Below are 23,693 nucleotides of genomic sequence, written 5' to 3'. Positions count from 1 at the left end.
GAAAGACATCCCTTATCCTGCAGAAGAAGGACAAAGGAAGGCCAAACCTACAGTTAGGTAAAACAAGCCATCTTGAGTCCCAGTTTTGGGAAAATATAGGGTATAAATGGTGGTGGTGGTGATGCTGGTGGCTTTGTAAGAGGCCCAGGCCACAGTCTGGGAGGAGAACGCCTTGTGTATGCTGTATAATATCTATGTCCTTGAACAGCCTTCTGATATTATGCAGATCTTTGTCCCATCATTGATGTTGAAGAAAGACTCAACAACCAGCCCAGTTGGTTCTTCTACATGTAATGGAGGTTGGTTGCTATTCTGTTTCATCTCAGGCAGCATAATATCTTTGGTCTGGCCCAACTGATAGGTGATATTTTCCACACCAGCAAGATGGAAAATCTAATCTGAGGTTTAGTCCAAACTTTAACAGATTTGTCTAACATGGGTAAAGCTGTCATTATAGGTTCATTACCTTGGATAGTTCCTTTGAACTTCACACAAAATCTGAAGCAGATTCATCACTTCCACTCATGCAGAAGCCACCAGCCAACATGGTCTGGCTCAGGTCCCAAACACCCCACCAAGACTGAATTAAGTCATGTCTGGTCTCTAAGCAATGTCAAATTCATAGCATTTGGGTCAGTCATATATTTCTCTGGATAGGAGACTTCCAAGAAGTACCAGTATATTTCAAAGGAAGGAACTAGCATAATAGATCCCTGTGGAGAAAATGGTTCTGGGAGAACCCCAGATGTGATTTTGGGGTGGGGTGACAGAACTCTTCCATAGTGGAATTTGCTGGGAGTGTGGTGGTTTTTCAGCAGAGGCTAGATAACCATTTGCCAAGAATGCTTTGATTGTATGTTCCTGCATGGCAGGCAGTAGGACTGAATGGCCCTTGTGATCTCTTCCACTTTATGATTCTATGATAAACCACCTAAGAAAATTCTATGAAATTCATGAGGTTGCCATATGACTACACTTCTGGTTATAAGCTTTTCAAATGAGGGATACCTAACCTGTAATAATCTAAGCACTCTAAATGCACCTACTTAGTATCTGGATGGGAGACTGCTAAGGAATACTAATATTATTATTATAATAAGGGATAACCAACCTAAATACCCTACAATGCTTCAGATCCTGTCTGATCTTGGAAAATGAAGATGACTAGCCCTAATTAGTATCTGGATGAGAGACAGCCAAGGAGTACTAACATATTTCAGAGGAAGGAACTGGCACCTAGAAGACCCTTTGAAATTGAGGCCACCACACGCTTCAATTTCTGGTTCTACACATTTTGAATAAGGACCCTCAAGCTGTAAAAGGGGATACCAAACCTAAATACCCTAAATGCACCAGATCCTGTCTGATCTTGGAAGCTAAGCAGTGTGGATGGCCCTTGTTAGTATGGGATAGGAGACTGCTGAGGAATACTATAATATTTCAGAGGAAGGAATTAGTAAAACCATGCAAGAAAATCCTATGAAATTCATGGGGTGACCATATGTTTATACTTCTGGACCTAACCATCTCAAATAAGGGATACCTAACCTATAATAAAGGATATCCACCCTACCAACTCTAAATGCACTTAGTATCGGAATGGAGACTATCAAGGAATACTAGTACATTTCAGGAAAGGAACTGACAAAACCACCTAAGAAAATTCATAACATTATCACAGGTCTACACTTCTGGTCCTAAGCATTTCAGTAAGGGACACTCAATCTGTAATAAGTGATAACCAACCTAAATAATCTAAAATGTACCAGATCTGGACTGATCTTGGAAGCTAAGGAGGGCCAGCCCTAGTTAGTATCTAGATCAGAGACTGCCAAGGAATAGTAGTACATTTCAGAGGAAGGAACTAGCAAAACATCTAAGAAAACCCTTTGTAATTCATGAGGCCACCACAAGCCCCTATTTCTGTCCCTAAGCATTTTAAATAAGGACATCTAAGCTGTAATAAGGAATACCCAACCTGTCATAAAAGATATCCAACCTAAATACGCTAAATCAGGCATGGGCCAACTTTGGCCCTCCAGGTGTTTTGGACTGTTAGGAATTGTGGGAGTTGAAGTCCAAAACATCTATAGGGCCAAAGTTGGCCCATGCCTGCTCTAAATGTACCTACATAGTATATGGATGGAAGGCTGTCAAGGAATACTAGTATATTTCAGTGGAAGGAATTAGTAAAACCATCTACAAAAACTCATGAAACTCGTAGGGTGGCCATATGTTTACACTTCTGGTCCTAACCATTTCAAATAAGGGATGATACCTAACCTGTAGTAAGGGATACTCAACTTAAACATTCTAAATCAGGCATGGGCAAACTTTGACCCTCGAGATGTTTTGGGATTTGAACTCCCATAATTCCTAACAGCTGGTAAACTGGGTGGGATTTTTGGGAGTTGAAGTTCAAAACACCTGGAGGGCTGAAGTTTGCTCATGCCTGCTAAATTTGCCCATGGCTAGTTAGTATCTCTGAGTCCACAGTGGCACAGAGGGTTAAATCACTGAGCTGATGAACTTGCTGACTGGAAGGTCAGAGGTTTCAATCTGGCAAGCAGGGTAAGCTCCTGCTGTTAGCCCCAGCTTCTGCCAACCTAGCAGTTCGAAAACATGCAAATGTGAGTAGATCAATAGGTATGGTTTTTAAATGTTTTTAATTGTTTTACTTGTATTCTATTATTTTTAATTTCTTTTAATGCTGTATTGTTGACAAGGCATCGAATAGCTGCCTTTTATGTAAAGCTACCTTGAGTTCCCTTTGGGGATAGAGAAAGGTGGGACAGAAATAAATAACTAAATAAATATCGCTTTATTGGGGGAAGATAACAGCGCCCCATGGAGTAATGCTGGCCACATAACCTAGAAGGCGTCTATGTACAACGCCTGCTCTTCGGCTTAAAAATGGAGATGAGCACCAACCCCCAGAGTCGGACATGACTGGACTTAATGTCAGGGGAAACGTTTACCTGTACTGTATGGTGAACATTATCTTATGTATTGTAAAAATGAATTGTTAAAAAGAAAGGTTAACATTATCACAAAAGATTAAGATTATTAGTAAGTATCTGGATAGGAGCTCCGGTGGCGAAGTGTGTTAAATCCCGGGAGTGGAGTGAGTGCCCGCTGTTAGCTCCAGCTTCTGCCAACCTAGCTGTTCAAAAACATGCCAATGTGAGTAGATCAATAGGTACCGCTCCGGTGGTAAGGTAATGGCGCTCCATGCGGTCATGCTGGCCACATGACCTTGGAGGTGTCTATGGACAACGCTGGCTCTTCGGCTTAGAAATGGAGATGAGCACCAACCCCCAGAGTCAGACATGACTGGACTTAACGTCAGGGGAAAACCTTTACCTTTTACCTATCTGGATGGGAGTCCTGATCCTGTCTGATCTTGGAAACTAAGGAGGGCCAGCCCTGGTTAGCATCTGAATGGGAGACTGTCAAGGAATACTAGTATCTTTCAGAGGAAGGAACTAGGAAAACCGGTTCAGAAAACCCTTTGACATGAATAGGGTGGCCATACATGGACAGTGGACTTGAAGGCTCACAGAGAGCCACCTTAACGCACCTTAACCCTCCCAGCCCAGGTGAGCCTGGACAAGGTGGACTAGGGGCACATTCCTGTGTGTGGGCAATATGCGCATTGTCCCAAAGCAAATGGAGAGGGTTCCGCCTGCGTTGTGGAGGAAGCGGGTGGCCGCGTGTGGGGAGCTGGAGGTCTGTGGAGGACTCTCCCCACGGAATGGAGAGCATGTGAAGACAGGTGGGGGCGGGCCGGGGGGAGGAGACTCTGCCGCCGCGGCTGGTGGCTGTGTAGTTGAGCCTGGATGCTGCAGGAGCTCCCAACGCCGCCTGGACGGAGAGGAGGAGGAGGAGGTGCAGCCCAGCCATGGATGCCCGAAAGGGGTTGCTGCAGGTAGGAGACCGACCTGGCTTTCGGGATGCCGAGTCTGAGAAGAGGGTCGAGGGGGAGACCATGACGGATCTTTGCCCCCAACTTTCAAACCGGGGGCGGGATGAGTTGATAGTGTCCTGATCCATCCCAAACCCCCCTCCTTTCTTTGTATCCTCTCGCCTCCAAGCCTTCCAGCCTTATACTCCTTATACTCCCGCATTTCTTTTTTGTCTCCTGCCATCTTCTATGCAAACTGAGATCTGGAGGGACGCTAGACTTCTTTCCGAGGAAACGGGGGATACTCATTTTCACATCAAAAATGTCAGTTTGGTTCTTGAAACTGGGGCTCCCTTGCCAGCTTTCTGGTCAGCACTACTGCTCCCTTTGAAGGAGTCGGGAATCCCCTCCAAAACAGGGGAGGAAAAAGTCCAGAGTTCTCTGCAGAGGCAGCTAATCCGGATTAATTAACTAGTAGCAACTACCCTGGTTCTGTGCTTGGTCAGAAACCCCATTGTGGGTGTGAAGGTGTAGTTCAGGCTTCTGAGGACTAAGGATTGGCTGGCAATGAGCCTGTTCAATGAGCAATCCTGTTCTTGTGTGTTTTGTATGTGTGTAGAAGGCTTGGTTCTATCCAGACAAAGAGCTGTGCATGGTCAAAGCTATTTATGTTGCTTACAATTTCTTTCCAAAAGTCTAGACAGCAAGTATGACTATCCTTGCTCTCTACTTAATCCCTGCAACAACAACCCTGTGAGGCAGGTTAGGTCAAGGTCACCCATCCCATCCATTCTATTTCCATTCATTGGTCAATGGAAACTAGAACGTGGAGCTCCCAATTCGGCACACAAACCATTACACCACTGGTTCCCCGGGCTTTGTTTGAATTCGGTGTTGTGGTCACGTTCTTGACAGTTGAAGTGCAGTCAAATAAACCAAAGGAATTACAGGCATGAATCAATCAGGGGCAGCTAACACCCCCCAACAAAGGATTCCCCCAGGCAGGAATGAAGCTTGCAAGGCCAATGCTAATCAAGGTGATTAATTACAACAGTCACATTTGCTTCCAACAAACAAAACTTCTTTTTCCCACCCTGGACCTTCCACAGATATATAAACCCCCCTTGCTTAGTTTTCCAATAAACCTCACAACCTCTGAGTCTGCCATAGATGTGGGCGAAACATCAGGAGAGAATGCTTTTTTAACATGGCCATACCACCTGGAAAATGCACAACACAAATAAATCAAGTTTAAAATATGGCTTAAAGCAGGGTGTGGTCCTGGAGGATCAGATCCAGTAGTCTGGAAGAAGGTTGCCCTCCAGGAATGCTTTCCTATATAAGTATATCTGCTAAGGTAAGATAAGCTCTGTGTATCTTTTGCCCATGCCTGCTGTAAAAGAATTCTTGAGCCAAGGAGACAAAAATGCAGAGTTCAATCCTTCAAGTTTCAAAAGGCTTATATAAAAAATATACAAGAACTACATGCTGATCAAGTTTGCAGATGACACCAAATTAGAAGGAATAGCTAATACTTCAGAGGACAGGTTTGGAATTCAAAATAACCTTAACAGATTAGAGAGCTGGGCCAAAACTTAACAAAATGAATTTCAACAAGGACAAATGTAAGATACTACACTTAGGCAGAAAAAAATGAAAGGCAGAAAATAGAATGGAGGACGCCTGACTTGACAACAGTCAGTGTGAGAAAGATCTTGGAGTCCTTGTGGACAGCAAGTTGAACATGAGCCAACAGTGTGATGCAGCAGCTAAAAAAGCCAATGGATTTTTGGGCTTCATCAAAAGGAGTATAGTGTCTAGATCGAGAGAAGTACCCTTGGGGAGATAGGGTGGAATACGATAAAGTTTTTTATTATTATTATGATTAAGTCACTATGCCTTTGTATTCTGCTTTGGTTAGACCTCATCTGGAATACTGTGTCCAGTTCTGGGCACCAAAATTCAAAAGATATATTGACAAGCTAGAAGGTGTCCAGAGGAGGGTGCCTAAAATGATCAAAGGTCTGGGGACCATGCCCTATGAGGAGCATCTTAACAAACTAGCCCGCAAAAGAGAAGGTTGAGAGGAGACATGATGTCCATGTAAAAATATGTGAAAGAGTGTAATAAGGAAGAAGGAGCAGACTTGTTTTCTGCTGCCCTTGAAACTAGGACTAGGAGCAATGGGTTAAAATTACAGGAAAGGACATTCCAGCTGAACATTAGGAAGAACTTCCTGACTGTACAAGCTGTTCAACAGTGGAACTCTCTGCCTCAGAGTGTGATGGGAGCCCCTAACTTGGGAACTTTTAAACAGAGGCTGGGTGGTCATCTGTCAGTGATACTTTGATTGTGCTTTTCCTGCATGGCAGGGGTTGGACAAGATGGCACATGTGGTCTCTTTCAACTCTATTATTCTATGATTCTGTTATTCTAAGACAAGTTCTGACGCACATTATACCTTGCACCTCCAGCTCCTGTGTATGTTGTTGGTTAGATCACACTTTCATGGTCTAACTTTATGAACTGAGGGCTTGCCTGATGTCTGGGACATACTCAACTTTTTGCTTCAGGGAGATGGTTGGCATGCTACATTTCATGTACCAATAGCCATTTCTGTACCAACACAATCGCAATAACACGGCAGGCCAAAATGTACAGCCCATCATGCATGAGGCAGGAAAGTCCCCACATATAGGTGTACGTTTCTAGTTGTAAACAAACACCTCCATGTGTCTAGGTGATGATTAAATAATTACGAATTCTATGCCAGCCCGTGATATTCAAAATCTGCTTCATAAGGCAACTGCCTCATCCTGCCTATTTTGCTTTCACTGCATTTTCTGAATGTCCTGTTCAAGGATGTTAGAACCGTATGAAGGAAAGAACAGAGACACATTTACCAGCTTCTCTGTTTCCAGCGAGACCCCGTGGCCTGATGCCACCACCCTGCAGCAAGGAGACTATTTTAGCCATTTCCACAGGATGGAGGGACTCTTGCACTATCTGTGTTTGAAGCGATGCTGGCAAACATTAGACATTTTGAACTTCTAAAAAACCCCACCCAGTTGTAATCTGGGAAAGTAACTTTTACAGGCTGTGGTACTAAATCATGTCGGAAGTTGACACAAGTAGAGCAGGTGTGTCACTGCAGGGCTTTGTCCTCTGAATATTGGGGTGTGGAACAGGGGAGGTTATGGAGATACAATGAAGAGAAAGGGCCAGTGAATATATTTCTATTCTCCTCTCATTGCGAGAGGATTGAAATACCCGAAGACTTTTGAAAAACTGCTTATCTGAGCAGCTTTTCCCAACTATCCCATTCTGTTCAGTTATAGGTAGTGAAGAATTAATGGCATTTGAGGTCATGAACAAAAGATGCAAAAGAAAACAACTACTGGTATTTAAAAGTATCAGGACACTTTGTACCTAATAAAACTATTTTATGATGGGTTCATCAATCGTGTTTGTTCATGACATGATTTGAATATCTTATTTAAAGCCATAAAGGTATTTTCTGTCTAAGTCGCTGGCAGTGGCTAGTGATCCTGTTTTTCAAGCCGTACTCTGTAGGAAGTACAATAGTTTGACTCAGCTTGGATCGCATGAAATGCTTTATCTTCAAATATCTTTTGGTCATGGTGAAACTACTTTCTAATTGTAGCACAATGAGAGCTGGAGGACTGTGTAGGTCAGATGAATGGGAAATACAATTATAGAAAACAACAACCTCAGCATAAAACTGCCCATAACATTGAACACATGTGGTCACCACAGGACAATAATCATGCATTTAATTTTCCTATTATAATATCTAGAACAATATATGCAGTATTATATATTTATTTGTGGTCTACTGAATTTTCACTTCAAATAAGTAGCACCAGCAGGGAAACACACAAAAACCATGACAACAGGATATAGGTGTATTGTGTGAGTTCTAGAAATTATAGAAAAAGCAGTATGGGAGTAAATAAACACCTGCCATTCTTGGTTAGCTGCAATGATACATTTAACATCACTTGCCATTCTGGCTTTAGGCTACCATCCTAATTTGGGATACCTTACAGAGACAATCAATCAACTTGTACATGTTGTTTTAAACTAGGATCCCATCTGCCCTAGGCAACACAGCACAGATAATGTGTGGTTGCAGTCAAAAATATTTAATGGTCACAACCTTGTCTTTCCTTGTTAGGTGAAGTGCTAGATTCCATGTTAGAATCTGTCTTAAATGAGCTATACAAGTGCTGAAAGTTATTCTCCCAAATGCATTCAACATACAACACCTTGGATAGCTCTCTTACAGCAGATTCATTGCCTGAATGCTATGCTACAAACTGCATGGTTACATTTTTAAAACACTAATAAGGCCCAAGTAAAGGCTTTTCATAAAAGGAGAAAAAAATAGTGTGTCAGAAGCTAATTGAGACAAGTCGCTTCTGGTATAAGAGAATGGGCTGTCTACAGAGATGTTGCCGAGGGGAAGCCCAGATGTGTTATCATCCTGCTGGAAGGCTTCTCTCATGTCCCCACATGGGAAGCTAGGGCTGACAGATGGGAGCTCACCCCACCTCACAAATTTGGACCTTCAACCTTCAGGTCTACAGTTCAGCCAGCACAAGGGTTTAACCCATTGTGCCACCACGGCCCCTCAAGGAGAAAAATGTACTGTATTCATATAATTGTTGAGAGAAGTGGAAGCAGGATTCTGCCTTGGTCCCTGAAGACTTGATATTTCCTGGCTGCATAACAAAAGGTGCTCTGTAAATCTTTCTTTCTCTCTCTCATATACTCTTTTACAGATACAAATGATTCCCTGGTATGAAAATTCAAGCATTGCTGTAGACAAGAAAGCCATCAATATTAGCCACCTGTCATAAGTGATCAGAGCTTGGAAAAAATTATATTCTTGGATATAACTCCCCAAATCTCTGTGCCCATGATGAAGAGGGCATTCTGGAAACAGTGCAGTCAGATCTCCACATTCACTAGGGTTAGGGGCACATGGTCTCCATGAAAGGGAAAAACCACAAATAAAGAAATTACTTTAAAAATCATCTGAGAGAATTTATAGTTATTCTAGCATGATTCTACAGCCAACTTCCACTGGAAGCCAAACATATAATTGAACTGAAGGGCCTAGAGATGCCTAGAGAAGTGTTTTCACCAGAAATCTCTAGGTCTTCCAGCATAAGTAGAACAGTATTTCTCAAACTCTGCTCCTCCTGGTGTTTTGAACTTCAGCTCCCAGAAATCCCAGCCAGCTTACCAGCTGTTAGGAATTGTAGGAGTTGAAGTCCAAAACACCTGGAGGACCAAAGTTTGCCTATGTCTGCTCTAAACGTACCTACATAGAAGCCAAACATATGATCACACTGGAGAACCTAGAAATTCCAGAGAAGTGTTTTCTCTGGAAATCTCTAGTTCAGGCATGGGCAGGGTGCAATGCTTACCTCAGGCCCTCCTTATTTTCCCTGTCCTCTCCATAAGGACACAGTGGCCCGCCGCATCCTTATGCAGAAAGGATAGGGGAGGAAGGCACGCAGCATCTGAGAGCTCTCTGGAACGCTCTTTCAACCACCGCATGTCTTGCTCTTCTCCCAGTGTAAGGACGGAGCGAACGGCCCGGCAAACCCTCTGGAGTGCTCTTGGCCATTGCCTGTCTCTCCCTCCTCCTGGCATAATGCCAAGAGGACAGCCTGAAGATCGGGGGAGGAGGACCAGGGCAGTTGCTGCTTGTTTCGATTCACATACTTTACACACATCCTCACCTTGACATCGGATATCTACCTCAGCCCGCTGTTGTGATATACTATATTATGCTTTTAAAGTATTGAGTTTTAATTGCTTTAATGTCCTTTCGTGTTATATTATGTTTATTTAGTTTCCTTAGTTAATTCGGTTATTTATAAGTTATATTCGGTTTATTTTAAGTTTTGTCTTGATTGTTGTTTGTTTGTTCTTGGCATTGAATGTTTGCCATTTTTGTTACACTTTGGAAATCATCCTGAGTCCCTTCGGGGAGAGGGCGGTTTATAAATATATTATTATTATTTTATTATGACACAGTAAACAAGATAGATATGCTGGATTTCATATCACAAAATCACAAGTCAAACACTTCCCAAGTGTCTAGGACTGTGTGATGTATTTTCAGATGATGCGTGCAGATCCCAGTAGGGTGGCCTTTTGCAGTTGGCAGATCGTGATTTTGTCAATGTCTATTGTTTCCAAATGCCGGCTGAGCTCTTTTGGCACGGCACCCAATTATTATTATTATTATTATTATTATTATTATTATTATTATTATTTCCTCTCGGCATAAGGATAGGGCGAGCAGCCTTATCCTTATGCCAAGAGGACAACCTGAGGATGACCCAGGCCCTGCCCCATCCCCTCCCAGCCCCACCCTCTCACAGGCCCTCTCCCTCCCAGACCAGTCCAATCCAGCACATGTCAAGCTGTGCTCCCTTCCAGCCCGGCCCTCTTGGTCCGGGCCACAATACGGTCCCAAGGCAAAAAAGTTTGCTCATGCCTACTCTAGGTCCTTCAGCATGATGACAGGAATGTTCCTCAAACTCTGCTCCTCCAGGTGTTTTGAGCTACAGTTCCCAGAAATTCCAGCCATCTTACCAGCTGTTAGGAGTTGTGGGAGGTGAAGTCCAAAACATCGGGAGGAGCACAGTTTGAGAAACTCTGGATTAGAGTATGTCCCACTGGAGGATCCAGAGATTGCTAGAGAGAGATTTTTTAATCAAATCGGTACATAATCAAATCTGCAAAAGTCAAAACTGCAAATATAGAAGGACAACTGTAGTTTTTTAAAAAGTAAGTTCTCCAAGTTCTGCAAGTGATTGAGGCAACTGTTTCCCTGCTGTGTGCTTTTCCCAGATCCAAGCACATACTTGTCTCTAGGAAATGATGTATCTTAGACTACCATAGAATCGTTTTTAACAATGGGACCACATTGCAAGATCCATCACATGGTGACTGTCTCTTGATTAGGAGGCACTTGAGTGGGAAGGATCTATGCATTTGTCTCAGTATTCCTACACATAGGAAATATGTGTAGGAAAACTCCATGGGGAAGCCGCTCGTCTACTGTTTATAGGCATGTGTGAATGGCATCCCTTCTGTTTGGGTGACAAGTGAGTGGGAATGACCAATTTGGGCTCAAGCACATAAGCAGAGCTTTCAAACTTTATTGTAATGACATTAGGAAAAGGCATTAGATGCAGCTCCGTCCTGCTTTGGGAACATATGGCAGAGCTTTCAAAACTTAATTTGTGTCTGTGTTAACCCCATGTTTAATGTTAAAGTACAGATTTGGAAAGTTTGAATTAATAAGAGTACCAGTGAAAATCATTAGGGTGCATTTCTCTCTCAACTGGACTTCTGGGATTTGAGAAAAAAGAACAAAAGGTAGCTTTCAGAAACATTACGTTTTCTGGAATACATCTTCTCGAATTTCCTCAGTCAGCCTGGCCCCTGGAAATGCAGTTAAAGGGTAACTTTTCAAACTACTGTCAGAAGGTATGTAACTGTCAAGCCACAAGCCAACTGAAATCCCATCACTCTTTTCCTCATTATTAAGCTGGAAGGCAATTTTCAATTTGCACACTTGAATTAATGTATTTTGCAGTTATCCATAATCCATACACATCAATTATCCTTTGTACAAATACAATCTGCGGAATTTTCCTCCATGAATTTATTCTGAACTGAGATAAGAATTAATGTATGCAAATCAACGACAGCTATTTTTACATCCTGGAGGAAAAAAGATACCCCATTTTACCAAAAAACTCAATGAGCATCCAGGACTGTCAGAACTGTGAGTGTGAGAGGATGATGGCATTTCTTATAAACCCATTTGAGAAAGAAACCTCCAGAGATTGGAAAATATACTTGTTGAATTATTTTCCCAGAATCTCCCAACCAGCTATGTGTGCATTTCAATGACTTTAGTCTTTGGTTCTTGTGTAGTCAATCAACTAAAAGATAATGAATCTCTTTCTAAGATTATCTATCATTTCAAAAGTTGAATGAAACGTTATAAATTCCTAAGAGTTTGAACATGAGATATCTGTGTTATGTGATCTTGAAAACAGCATCTTGTGGAATCAGGGCAAGGTCTAACTCCAAACATGTGAGGAATAAATGGACCAATAGATTCTATTCAACTGCATCTCTCATCTGCTTTAACTTGGTTGGCCAATGCTAAGACATGATGAGAATGGTAGAACAGCAACATCTGGAGAACCACGTGGCCTTCAACTCCCAGAAAGCCTAACAACTGGTAAACTGGCTGGGATTTCTGGGAGTTACAGACCAAAAACATCTGGGGACCCCAGGTTGAGAACCACTGGTCTACCAAATCAAGTAGTTCTTGCATCAGCCACCAGTATATTGTCAGAGGCTTTCATAGCCAGAATCATTGGGTTGCTGTGTGTTTTACAGGCTGTATGGCCATGTTCCAGAAGCATTCTCTCCTGACATTTCACCCACATCCATGGCAGGCATCTTCAGCTAGTGAGGTCTGTTGGAAACTAGACAAGTGGGGTTTATATCTCCGTAGAATGTCCAGGGTGGGAGAAAGAACTCTTGTCTGTTTGAGGCAAGTGTGAATGTTGCAGTTAGCCAGCTTGATTAGCATTGAATGGCCTTTCAGCTTCAAAGCCTAGTTGCTTCCTGCCTGGGGGAATCCTTTGTTGGGATGTGTTAGCTGGCCCTGATTGTTTCCTGTCTAAAATTTCCCCATTTTCTGCATGTTGTTCTTGGTTTACGTCCTGATTTTAGAGTTTTTAAATACTGGTAGTCAAATTTTTTACTCCTTTCTATTGAAATTGTCCACATGCTTGAACATCAATACGTATGTTACAGATGGCTTATCCATGGTTATAGCTATTTGGGGGGGGGGGCATGGTTATGGCATTGTTCCCCCACCCAAATAATGATTCTGCTCACAATGCAATGTTCCTTCAGACCTCAGAGTTCTATGACTGCAAACAGTGAAACATTGGAACTTATTCACACCAAGATTATTATATCTGTGATGTTTTCAAGAATGTGATGTTTTCAAGAATGAAAACATCTAACATTGCAATAACTTTAACTGAAAACTTGGAAATGCAGTCTTTGTTACCAAGAGAACTTGGTAACAAAGACTGCATTTCCAAGTTTTCAATTAAAGTTATTGCAATGCTAGAAATGTGTGGACTGTGTGGACATTTCCTGGGGAATGGGGCAGAATGCTTATTTAGGACACTGATCTCATCCGCCCCACACATACACTCACATTGACTACATGTAGGAAATGCTATCTGCACAAAATTACTGTATATACTCGAGTATAAGCCTAGTTTTTCAGGCCTTTTTTAAGGACTAAAAAAGCCCCCCTCAGCTTATACTCAGGTGAGGATCCTGGTTGGCTTATATTTGGGTCAGTTTATACTTGAGAATATATGGTACATTTATTATTTTTCTCTATTATTATTGGTATTATTACATTTATTATTTTACTCTATAATTATTATTATTATTACATTTATTATTGTACTCTATTATTGTTGCTACTATTAGATTTATTTTACTCTATTTTTATTATTAATAATAATACATGTATTATTTCACTCTGATCTTATTATTATTATTACATGTATTATTCTACTCTATTTATTATTACATGTATTATTTTCCTGTATTTATTATTAAAAGGATACATAAGCACATTTACATTGAAGAAGATGAGAATAATGATTTAATCAGAGTTAGACAGTCTTTATCTTAAATTAGAGCTTGATGTAAATATTCAAAAACATTTAACCTACTGATCCCTCAATTAATGTAATTTTTGGTATCTATTTTTATTTCTGAAATTTCCCACCCTTGACTTATACTTGAGTCAATGATTTCCCAGTTTTTTTGTGGTAAAATTTGATGCCTCGCCTTATATTCGGGTCGGCTTATATTCGAGTATATACGGTACCTGCAATGAGAGGGTGAGATACTCTATCACAAATGAGATGTTAAATATTAACCATTGTTAGAAATAGGGAGACACTTTTAAAGGAAGATATCATTAACCACGACAACTACTAGACATAGTCATTGTACTATGTAAGTCTTGAGTGTTCAAAGCACTCTTCATATATCAGTAATCATTACCACATTACTGAAAGGTGTCAGTGGGGATGATGGGTAGCAGAGTGTAATCCAAGAATTCACCATCCCGGTCTTCACCTCCTTCTCCAGACTGTCTCCCCGTGTGGAAAAACAGCACTCCCCGTGTGGACAAACACACTCCAGCAGACGAGGGTTCGGTTGGAAATCCAACGGCAATCAATCTTTATTTACATGACTATATACAAAATAGAGCAAATCAGTCCTTGCTCCATGAGTGCTCTTGCCAAAGCGACTCATGCACGCACACACACAGACACAGACAGCTCTTCTGCATTCCACAGGACAAGAAAGGAAGTCCCGGTCAAAACAAACTTGACCCCATTGGTCCTGTGATACGTCAATCATAGCAGACTCTCATTAACTCCATAACTGCTGAAATGCCTTGCCGAAAAACTAACACATAAGGCATTTCTAATAACCCAGATTGATTTTAACATTTCACAATACACAATACCCTGACAAAAGGTACATCGGTATCTCATTACATGGAAGGTCATGAGGGCTGACAGACTGGTTCACACAAGTGCACTGAATTGAGTTTGTTGTTGTAGGGTCATTCCTTTAGCATTTTGTTTAGCAGGATACTGATTTTCTATGGACACATGCCTTTTAGGCCAATATATGTCATGGGCAATCATAGTGTAAGGTTTTTGCAAGTAGATCTCTGCTACGTTTCTCTAGGATTTGTTATTGCACTTTTAGTTTTCTCCCATAGAACATCAAATATCTGGGCATCTCGTGGGCAACGTCCTTGCAGACAGACAATTCTCTCACACCAGAAGCAACTTGGTTGCTCCTGACACCACAAAAATGGTTAATCTATATATTACTGTTTGAGAATAGGTGTAGCAGATTGGAGAAGGGGTCAGGTATGTCCCTATAGCCAGACACTGGAAATCTCAGCAGATGATGTGATCAGTGTACATCTGGCTTTGGGGACATAGCCAGATGACATACACAAGAGCCACTTGCATCTACAATATTGTTAACAGGATGTTGGCTATAATATTAACTAAAGGAAGAAAAGCTATAGATTTACCATCTTCTAAAGCTAATATCATGGACAAATTCCACAGCACTGAGATGGTATGCATAGAATCTCTAAAAGCAATTCTTAAAAGGGGGTTTTCTTTCTTCATGCTGAAGGGATTTTAGGTTAGTCTAAGTAAAGATATTGCTGTGACCTGAAGAAATTTAAAGAGGCGGAACCTCCCATTAATCAGCACTGGTCACAGTCCACTTTGAGGTTCTCTCTGCAAGCCATGTTGACCTGAACTTTAAATTCTGGCCCAAAGGTGTTATCTGCTTGGCGACTTTAATGACATCTAAAGTTGGATTTGCTTTCTGGGAAGCCTGCTGCAGATAAATGGATTCTCTGCCATAGACTCATTCCACTTCAAATGTTCACTGCCTGTTCTGGATGCTGCATCTTGCTATTCTTTGCAAGGGTAGTTGTAACTTCTTAACAAAGAGAATTTTTTTGTTTCCTTTTTGCAATAATCTCTGATTCTATCCTCTTCCTAGGAAAAAAAATCTGAAATTTCTGTTGCTCCAAGTAGATGGATTAGTGAATATTTGACCTGCTAAAAATAGGAAAATTGGCATTTATATACAGGGTGTTTGAAAAAAAACTCCCTATTCACCATTTAAATTAAATGGTGAATAGGGAGTTCTTTTTCAAACACCCTGTACTACAGCACTCAGTATCCATGTGCTAGCAGAAGGTTCTGTGGTCCAAAATAATGTTCCCAAGCTCTGGCTGGATGCTGCGAATAAAGAACTATGAATTTGACAGAGAGAAATTTGGGAGATACTGGTAGTTTTCTGGGTGATTTGCTGTAGGTCATCAAAGGTTTCTGACTAATTGTTGAACACTGGCAAGAAGCAAGTGACCTTTTCACACCTACATTAAACTATTGGAATGGGGAAGCCCTGGAATAACTGGGAGTTGACATTTGTTTGAAAGGGCAGTAGATTCAATTTAATGGTAATGCATAAAACACATTCAAAATTTGCTCGGGGCTATATTTGTTCCTTAATTCTAAGCAGATCTCAGGGAAGTGGTTTTTGGAATCCAGTTCCAAAATTCCCTACCTTCATCCCTGCCTTCACCACTACATCTCTCTTTTCATCCCTAATACCAATTTCAGCATAGGATTCAGGCATGGGCAAACTTTGGCCCCCAGGTGTTTTGGACTTCAACTCCCACAATTTCTAACAGCCTACCCTGTTAGGAATTGTGAGAGTTGAAGTCCAAAACACCTGGAGCGTCCAAGTTTGCCCATGTCTGAACACTAGAATTAATGCAGTCTGCCATGGCTCAATGCTATAGAGTCATGAGAGCTGTAGTTTTGCAAGGTTTTTAGCCTTCTCTGCTAAAGAGTGCCAGTGCCTCACCAAATTACAAATCCCAGGATTCCAGAGCATTGAGCGATGGCAGTCATGAGGCTAAACTGTGTTAAGTTTACAGTGTAGAGCCAGTCATATGACTATCTTGGCAAGATTTACTTAGAGGAGGCTTGCCATTTCCTTCCTCTAAAGCCGTGAGAGTGTGACTTGCTCACCATAACCCAATATGCTTCCACGGCTGAGAAGAGATTAAAACCCGTGTGCTTCTCAGGGCTTGTCTCCATGAAATAAAACAATTGTCTTCACTTTTGTGGGCATGGTGATCTTGATACAATGTTTGCAATGTATTTTTGGAGGCTTTAATTCATTTCAAAAATCCTTATCTTTTACCCAGAAGTTTTTATAGAAAATCCAATATTTTAGGTAGCTGTTTGTCTTTCTCCAGGCAGAATCACTTTGCTGTGTTGTTGTGGGGAGAGAGAGTGTTCATCAGAACTGGTTGGTGGAAGGTAATCATTCCCACCAGGAAATAGTTCTTTCCAAGGCTGCATTTTACTTTTGTTTAAAAAATAGATTTGGATGTGTGGATATTCACTTATTATATTGGCACTAGCACACTTCTGCTTAATAGAATATGCATTTGTTCATGTGCATGATGGAGAAATAATCACACACAAAAACCCGCAGGATCCACTGCCATGTGTCTAAAAGTAATGTGAAGGATTGGAAATGCAAACGACCATCCCTGACAGCAAGGTGAGTTGCCCAATTAGGCTAATCTCATTCTGAAATGTTAATAGCTTTACTGCAGGGCCAATGTGTTCCAGGAAAATTCAGTGTAAAAAATATTTTTTAAATCAGTTAGACAGTTCCTGAGACCTTCCCAAGGTAAACAAATGGGTTTCCATGGCTGAATAAGAATGCAAACTTTGGTCTTTCTGAGCCCAAATTTAGCACTCAAACAGCTTGAAAGGTGAGCTGATCTTTATCCATCACTGGTTTAATACATGCTGCTTCCTATAGCATCCCACAAAGGTAGGTATGAATACCATCAGTTAGAACTGTTTTTGCTGCATTTGTGTGCTAAAGATTCTTTGCTAACAAGCAGGATAGATTATTGTATTTCTTCAATTCTAAGGTGCACCTTTTCCCTATGTTAACATCTCTAAAAATGGGGTGCATATTAGAATTGCAAGTGTATCCTATGCATTTTTGTTAGTGGTGCTGGTACTGAAATTAGAATACGTCTTACAATTACTGGTGTCTTACAACTGAAGATGTAAGACACAACAGTAGATGCCTTTACACAAATCCGTATGTAAATGAAAAGCCACAATACTAATCCACTGTACCTTAATGCAAGAATGAATGCACCTCTTACACTGCAGTTATCGGCAGAGCTGTTAGACAAAAGTTCTGCTGAGATAAATGAGTCTGACTCCCAAATAAAGAGACTTTAGGACTGAAACCTAAATGAAGACTTTTCATATGTAAACAACTACATCTAGATGCATGCAACACAGGGTAATAGATGTGTGAAGTACAGGGATTGATGGTTTCCCAAAGAGTACAACATACACACACATGTCAATTACAGACAGCTGCTAAGCAACCAAATAACAATTCTTATGAATGGGCTCACATCACAAAACCCGTCACCATAACCTTACAAGCAAAGTTAAATATATAAAAGAAAGAGATTGCAAAGAAGTTGGTAAGAAGTTACATGTAGTGAAGCTTTCTTTATGAGGATTATTAGTATTTCCTAGCGCCAGCTCTATCATTTGGCTGAGTGCAGTGGCCACCTCCACTGCATATTTTTTAGTGCTGAGAAAGGAAATAGTTTTTTTGGTTATGTGACTTCATGTAATCTCTGACATATGGTAATCCTCTGACAAATTTATCACAAGGTCTCTGGTCATGATTTGTTCAGAGTGGGTTTCTTTTTGTTTTGTTGTTTTCTTTCAGGCTGAGAGAGTATGAATTGCCCATGCAGTGTTGTACTATTTCAAAAATCATTAATCCCTGTACTTCACACACCTATTACCCTGTGCTGCATGCATCTAGATGTGGTTGTTTACATATGAAAAATCTTCATTTAGGTTTTAGTGATAAAGTTGCTTTATCTGGGAATCAGTCTCATTAATCTTGGCAGGACTTTTGTTAAACAGCTATGCCTACGATTGCACTGTAAGAGGTGCATTCATTCTTGTATGAAGTTATAGTGGACTAGTATTGTCATTCAGACAATTTCCATTACACAAATGGAGATTCAAACCCTGGTTTCTCAATACCCTAGACCAGGGGTCCCCAAACTATGGCCCGCGGGCCACATGCGGCCCATCAAAGCCATTTATCCAGCCCCCGTGGTGGTGGCTCCTTCCTCCTTGGCTGAGGATGGTGTGTGTGGTGCGAAGGAGAACAAGGGAAAGGTGCGCACGGGGCGAGGGAGGAGGGGAAAGCATGCATCTTTCCCATCTCCTCCCTCGCCCAATGTGCACCTTCCAAAGCTTTGCTCGTTTATAACGGTATTTTGATTATTATATAATTAATTATTAATTATTAAGGAGTGCTTTGTTAGTGCTTTTGGTGCACAAAGACAGAAGGGGGTTAGACTAAATGACCCAAAGATTCTCTAATAATAATAATAATAATAATAATAATAATAATAATAATAATAACAACTTTATTTTTATATCCCGCCCCATCTCCCCGAAGGGACTCTTCCAACTCTCTTTATTATTTTTATGATGATGATGATGATGATGATGATGTTGATTATTATTATTATTATTATTATTATTATTATTATTATTAACATTGAGGCTGTATTTGTTCCCATTTTGTTTTTTTACTTCAAATTAACATATGTGCATATGTTATATGTGCATAGGAATTTGTTCATAGTTTTTTTTAAAGCCATAGTCTGGCCCTCCAACGGTCTGAGTGACTGTGAACTGGCTCCCTGTTTAAAAGGTTTGGGGACCCTTGCCCTAGTCCAACACTCAAACCATTACAGCACACTGGCTTTCTAATGTATCTCTTTTTAAATAACCTCCTCCTCCTCTTCCTATTTTGCTTCTTCTTGTTTTGCATCCAGAATTAGTAATGGCAATGATAAACCCAATGAAGCTTAAGTTAATAACTACTCATTTAAGTCCCATTGATTTGCCTGTGCTTATTCTAAATTTGACTAAGGGCTTTATCACACAAAGCTGTTATTCTGTTGCATTTGCACTATCAAGGATACTGCGATGATCACTGGCTCTTGCATTTTTCCATCATTACGCAACTGTGACAATTTGCCACTCCGCCTGTGGTCCCGCAGGCACACGTCCTGTAATAACATAATTTCACCCTTCCACAGTTCTGCTGCTCTGTTAAGGCTTTTTAAAAATAATATTTTTACAAGCAACTTTACAATTCCAAGTTAAAAACAACTTCAAATGCATGGATTACTGCAGTGCAGGATATAAGCGCAGAAGTAGATCAAACTCATCACATAAGATAGTTGAGCATGGAGTGATCAGGGGCTGTTGACAGTTCTCCCCATCAAAAGCAGGAGGTGCATTTATTACTGGGAGATGACATTCCTGCCGAGTGCACAATATTATGCAATAGCAACCATTCCCAAATATAATGATCATGCTTCAGTGCCATTTTGCTACCATTGTGTGATAAACTCCTAAGTCTAGAGGCAACTTGTATTTTATAGACAAGGAGAAAAATTGCCAATAGGGATTATCTGGCTTGGCTGCTAAAATAACTTGGTTGGCCTCAAGCACTGAGTGGAGGTGAAACACCGCTTGCTGTTTCACCCCAGGCAACAAATTGTCTTGAACTGGCCCTAACATTTTCTGTTTGAAAGAAATGTAGTTACAGAACTTTCAGTTCCGACTCCCTTTAGAAATCTTAGACAATATTAAATCTATTCATATGTATTCTCTGAGGATACCTGTACCTCTGGGGAGCCTCCTGGGCTCAACTGTTTTTGCAGGAAGGCTGTGGCAAGCTGTGACTGAATCAGATGGCTCCAATTGCCTCAGCAAGCATTCATACTATGTAGGGTAAACAATTTATTAATAATCACACGGGAATCCCAAGTTGCTAAATAACATGTAATTATTGGTTACTGCAAAACTTCCCCATGGGAATGATTGCCACATTAATGTCACAAATGCCAAAATGATACTCTTATATGCTATGCTTTACTCAGTTGGCAGATGTGTACTTCTAGAGGTAGCAGATCATATCCTTTCCAGTTTTTATTATAGAAGGGATTGTAGAAGTGGTTAGGAAAGTAGATGTTAGAGAGATTCAGAAGATATTTTGGAAGCCATCAAGAAAGCGGTTGTACAAGGTTTGTGTATTGCTTGGTCAATTGTGACACATTGTAATCTAATGGCAGGAAAATGGAATTTCACTCCACTAGCATTTCATCTCTGCAAATACATGAACAAACAGGTTTCTGCTAAATCCCATTGAAGCTTACAACAAATGGTCTTTCGTAACATAAGTGTAGATGCACCCATAATTAACAGCAACATGCTCCAAATGATTCAAGGCATACCTGACAAAATGTCACATCCTTTTTTTTCCTTGCTGATCTCACATTGGTGTCCATGGTGATGCTCTGTATTTTATCTTCAGTGAAATTCTGTGAGGTTTATTAGGCTGAGACAGAATTACAGAATTACAGGATGAAGACTGTCCAATAAGTTTTGATTGTTAGACTGGGACTCAAACCTGGATCTCCCAATTCCGAGCACAGCTTTCTCACCATTACACCACATTGGCTACATCATATTACTTTAGGCATCTCATAAATCTCTGCAAATATGCTACACACAGTTCTCCTTTAAGCTTACACCATATAATATCTTATAACATAGTAAAGACTAACCTGTTCCAAATGCTGCAAGGCATTGTTCTCAAAATGCCTCCAGCTGTTTGTTTGTTAGCAAAATAACTTTAGCAAGCTTCGCTATATGTAGTGGTTTGGCTGTTGCCTTCCAAACTTGGGACTCGAGAGATAACTAGTTGCCCAGAAGTGGTCTGGAAAATTAATGAACACCATAGTGTTTCCACAGTAAACATATGGACTCTGTCTTGAACCTCTAGTGCAGGGGTCCCCAAACTAAGGCCCGGGGGCCGGATGCGCCCTCCAAGGTCATTTACCTGGCCCCTGCCCTCAGTTTTATAATATAATATTTTTATATCAGTTTTAATAATATAATATAATATATACATATAATATTGATAGTAATATTATAATGTAATACAATGTGATACTAATAATAATAAAATAATATTAATTATATATTACATGTAATATTACTAATATTACAGTATAGTGGTATAATCCAATATAGTAATATATAATGCTAATATTGTTATATGCTAAACTATAATATATTGTATATACATATAAATTATAAGCCGCTCTGAGTCTTCTTGGGGTTGAGAAGGACAGTATATAAATGTAGTAAATAAATAAATAATAATAATAAATACATTTTTGACTTAGGCTCGCCCAAAATCTGAAATGACTTGAAGGCACACAACAACAATAATCCTAAATAATTTGACTATCTTGTTGGCCAGAAGCAGGTCCACACTTCCCATTGAAATCCTGATCGGTTTGAGTTGGTTAACATTGTTTTTATTTTTAAATATTGTATTTTTCTTTCGTTGTTGTTGTTGTTTTTGCACTACAAATAAGACATATGCAGTGTGCATAGGAATTTGTTTGTTTGTTTTTTTTCAAATGATAATTCGGCCCCTCCACAGTCTGAAGGATTGTGGTCCGGCCCTTTGCTTTAAAAGTTTGAGGATCCCTGCTCTAGTGTCTTAAGATTTTAGACAGTACAGCAACAGGTATACAAGTAGAGGTAAGTCACAACAAAGTGTTCTTCATGATCTAAGTACAAATTAAAATTGCCAGTGCTTCAACTATCGGATCCCTGGCTCCAACGCTACTGGCCCTCAAGGCAGAGGAGAGTCTTCTGTACTTTAGGAAACATAGCAGCCCTATCAAACAGTGATACTACCAGGTCTCCTTCTGATAACTAAACTCTGTGGCTGTATCTACAGTGTGAAATTAATATAGTTTGACTAGTACTATTTGGCAGAAAGGGCTAAAAACCTTGTAAAACGACAATTGTAATGATTCCTTCACACTCAAACATGACAGTTAAAGTGATGTGAAATTGCATTAATTCTATGGTGTAGGTGCACTCTAGATCAGGAATGGGAACTATGCAAGCCTCCAAATGAAGTATCTATCAGTTCAAACCAGCAAAGTCAACAGCAAGGATTGTTCGGTTGTAGCTTTGCAATATTTGGAGGGCCTGATGTTTCCCACGCTTGTGCTGGGTGGTTTGTAACATATTTGTATGTTTAAAATGTTATGGAAATGAAAAGTGATTTCGTGGTTATTTGGAAAAGAGAGCTAGATCTAAGTATTCACGTGAAGCAGTCTCTCTCCCCCTCTCTTCGCCACCACCCCCTTCTCTCTCGACTGCTGCTATGCAGCTTAGAAACAGTGACCACGACAGTGACAGAAATTATCATCCAGCAGTAGAAACAGAAGAAATACTGTTGGAGGAGAGAATGATTAACATGACAAAATGAGTTATTTGCCTCCTCCTCATTCCTCTTGGAGATATCTGAACAGTTGCGGTTTGCTTACAAGGCACATGAGCTGTTTTAAATGATGTCCATGCGCCTGTTCAATGATTTAACATTTTGTGACTATATACAAGGTTTTCTTGTCCTCACACATCAGCCTTTGGAAGTCTTGTCCTTTCTTAACCTGTTAAAAGGGCAATGGAATATATTTCTATAATTATTATGTTGGAGGCTTTTTTTTCCTCATTATGAACGCCAACTTCCCTCCAAAGTAGAGATGGATTACATGAAGCTATTGTCATTTTTAAAGGAAATTGCAGTCATGGGGAGGCAGGGGGTGGAAGCAGGACCAGAGGAATGGAGGACAAGCATTTAATCCACCCACACTGGTGCAGTCGCAATGACAAATTTTCCCTAAAGTTTCTGTTTGCATTGGGGGAAAAAATCTCCATTGATGACCAAAGTGAGAAGGAAAAATGAAACTTCTCTCTCCACCCTCTAGGGCAGTGGTCCATGAACCACCAGTGGTCTGCAAGAACTAAAATATGGTCTGCGGTCTCACCATTACTACTACAGATAATAACACAGTCCAACCAAAAACATTTTTTGATGTCTTCATTTT

The 23,693-nt window shown here is 40.5% G+C and overlaps 1 protein-coding gene across 1 annotated transcript in view; it reads left to right on the top strand.

The window, feature by feature from the left end:
- The first annotated feature begins 3,710 nt into the window (after positions 1-3,710).
- Positions 3,711-23,693, top strand: part of crhr1 (corticotropin releasing hormone receptor 1) — a 117,553-nt gene continuing 97,570 nt past the window's right edge. The window contains exon 1 of the mRNA XM_008113400.2: positions 3,711-3,928. Coding sequence (XP_008111607.1) covers positions 3,902-3,928 — 27 coding nt within the window. The 5' untranslated portion in view covers positions 3,711-3,901. The remainder of the gene's footprint in view (positions 3,929-23,693) is intronic.

Source organism: Anolis carolinensis, chromosome 6 (genome assembly GCF_035594765.1).
Source record: "Anolis carolinensis isolate JA03-04 chromosome 6, rAnoCar3.1.pri, whole genome shotgun sequence".
NCBI lineage: Eukaryota > Metazoa > Chordata > Lepidosauria > Squamata > Dactyloidae > Anolis > Anolis carolinensis.
This window is presented reverse-complemented; position numbering and strand designations above follow the sequence as displayed.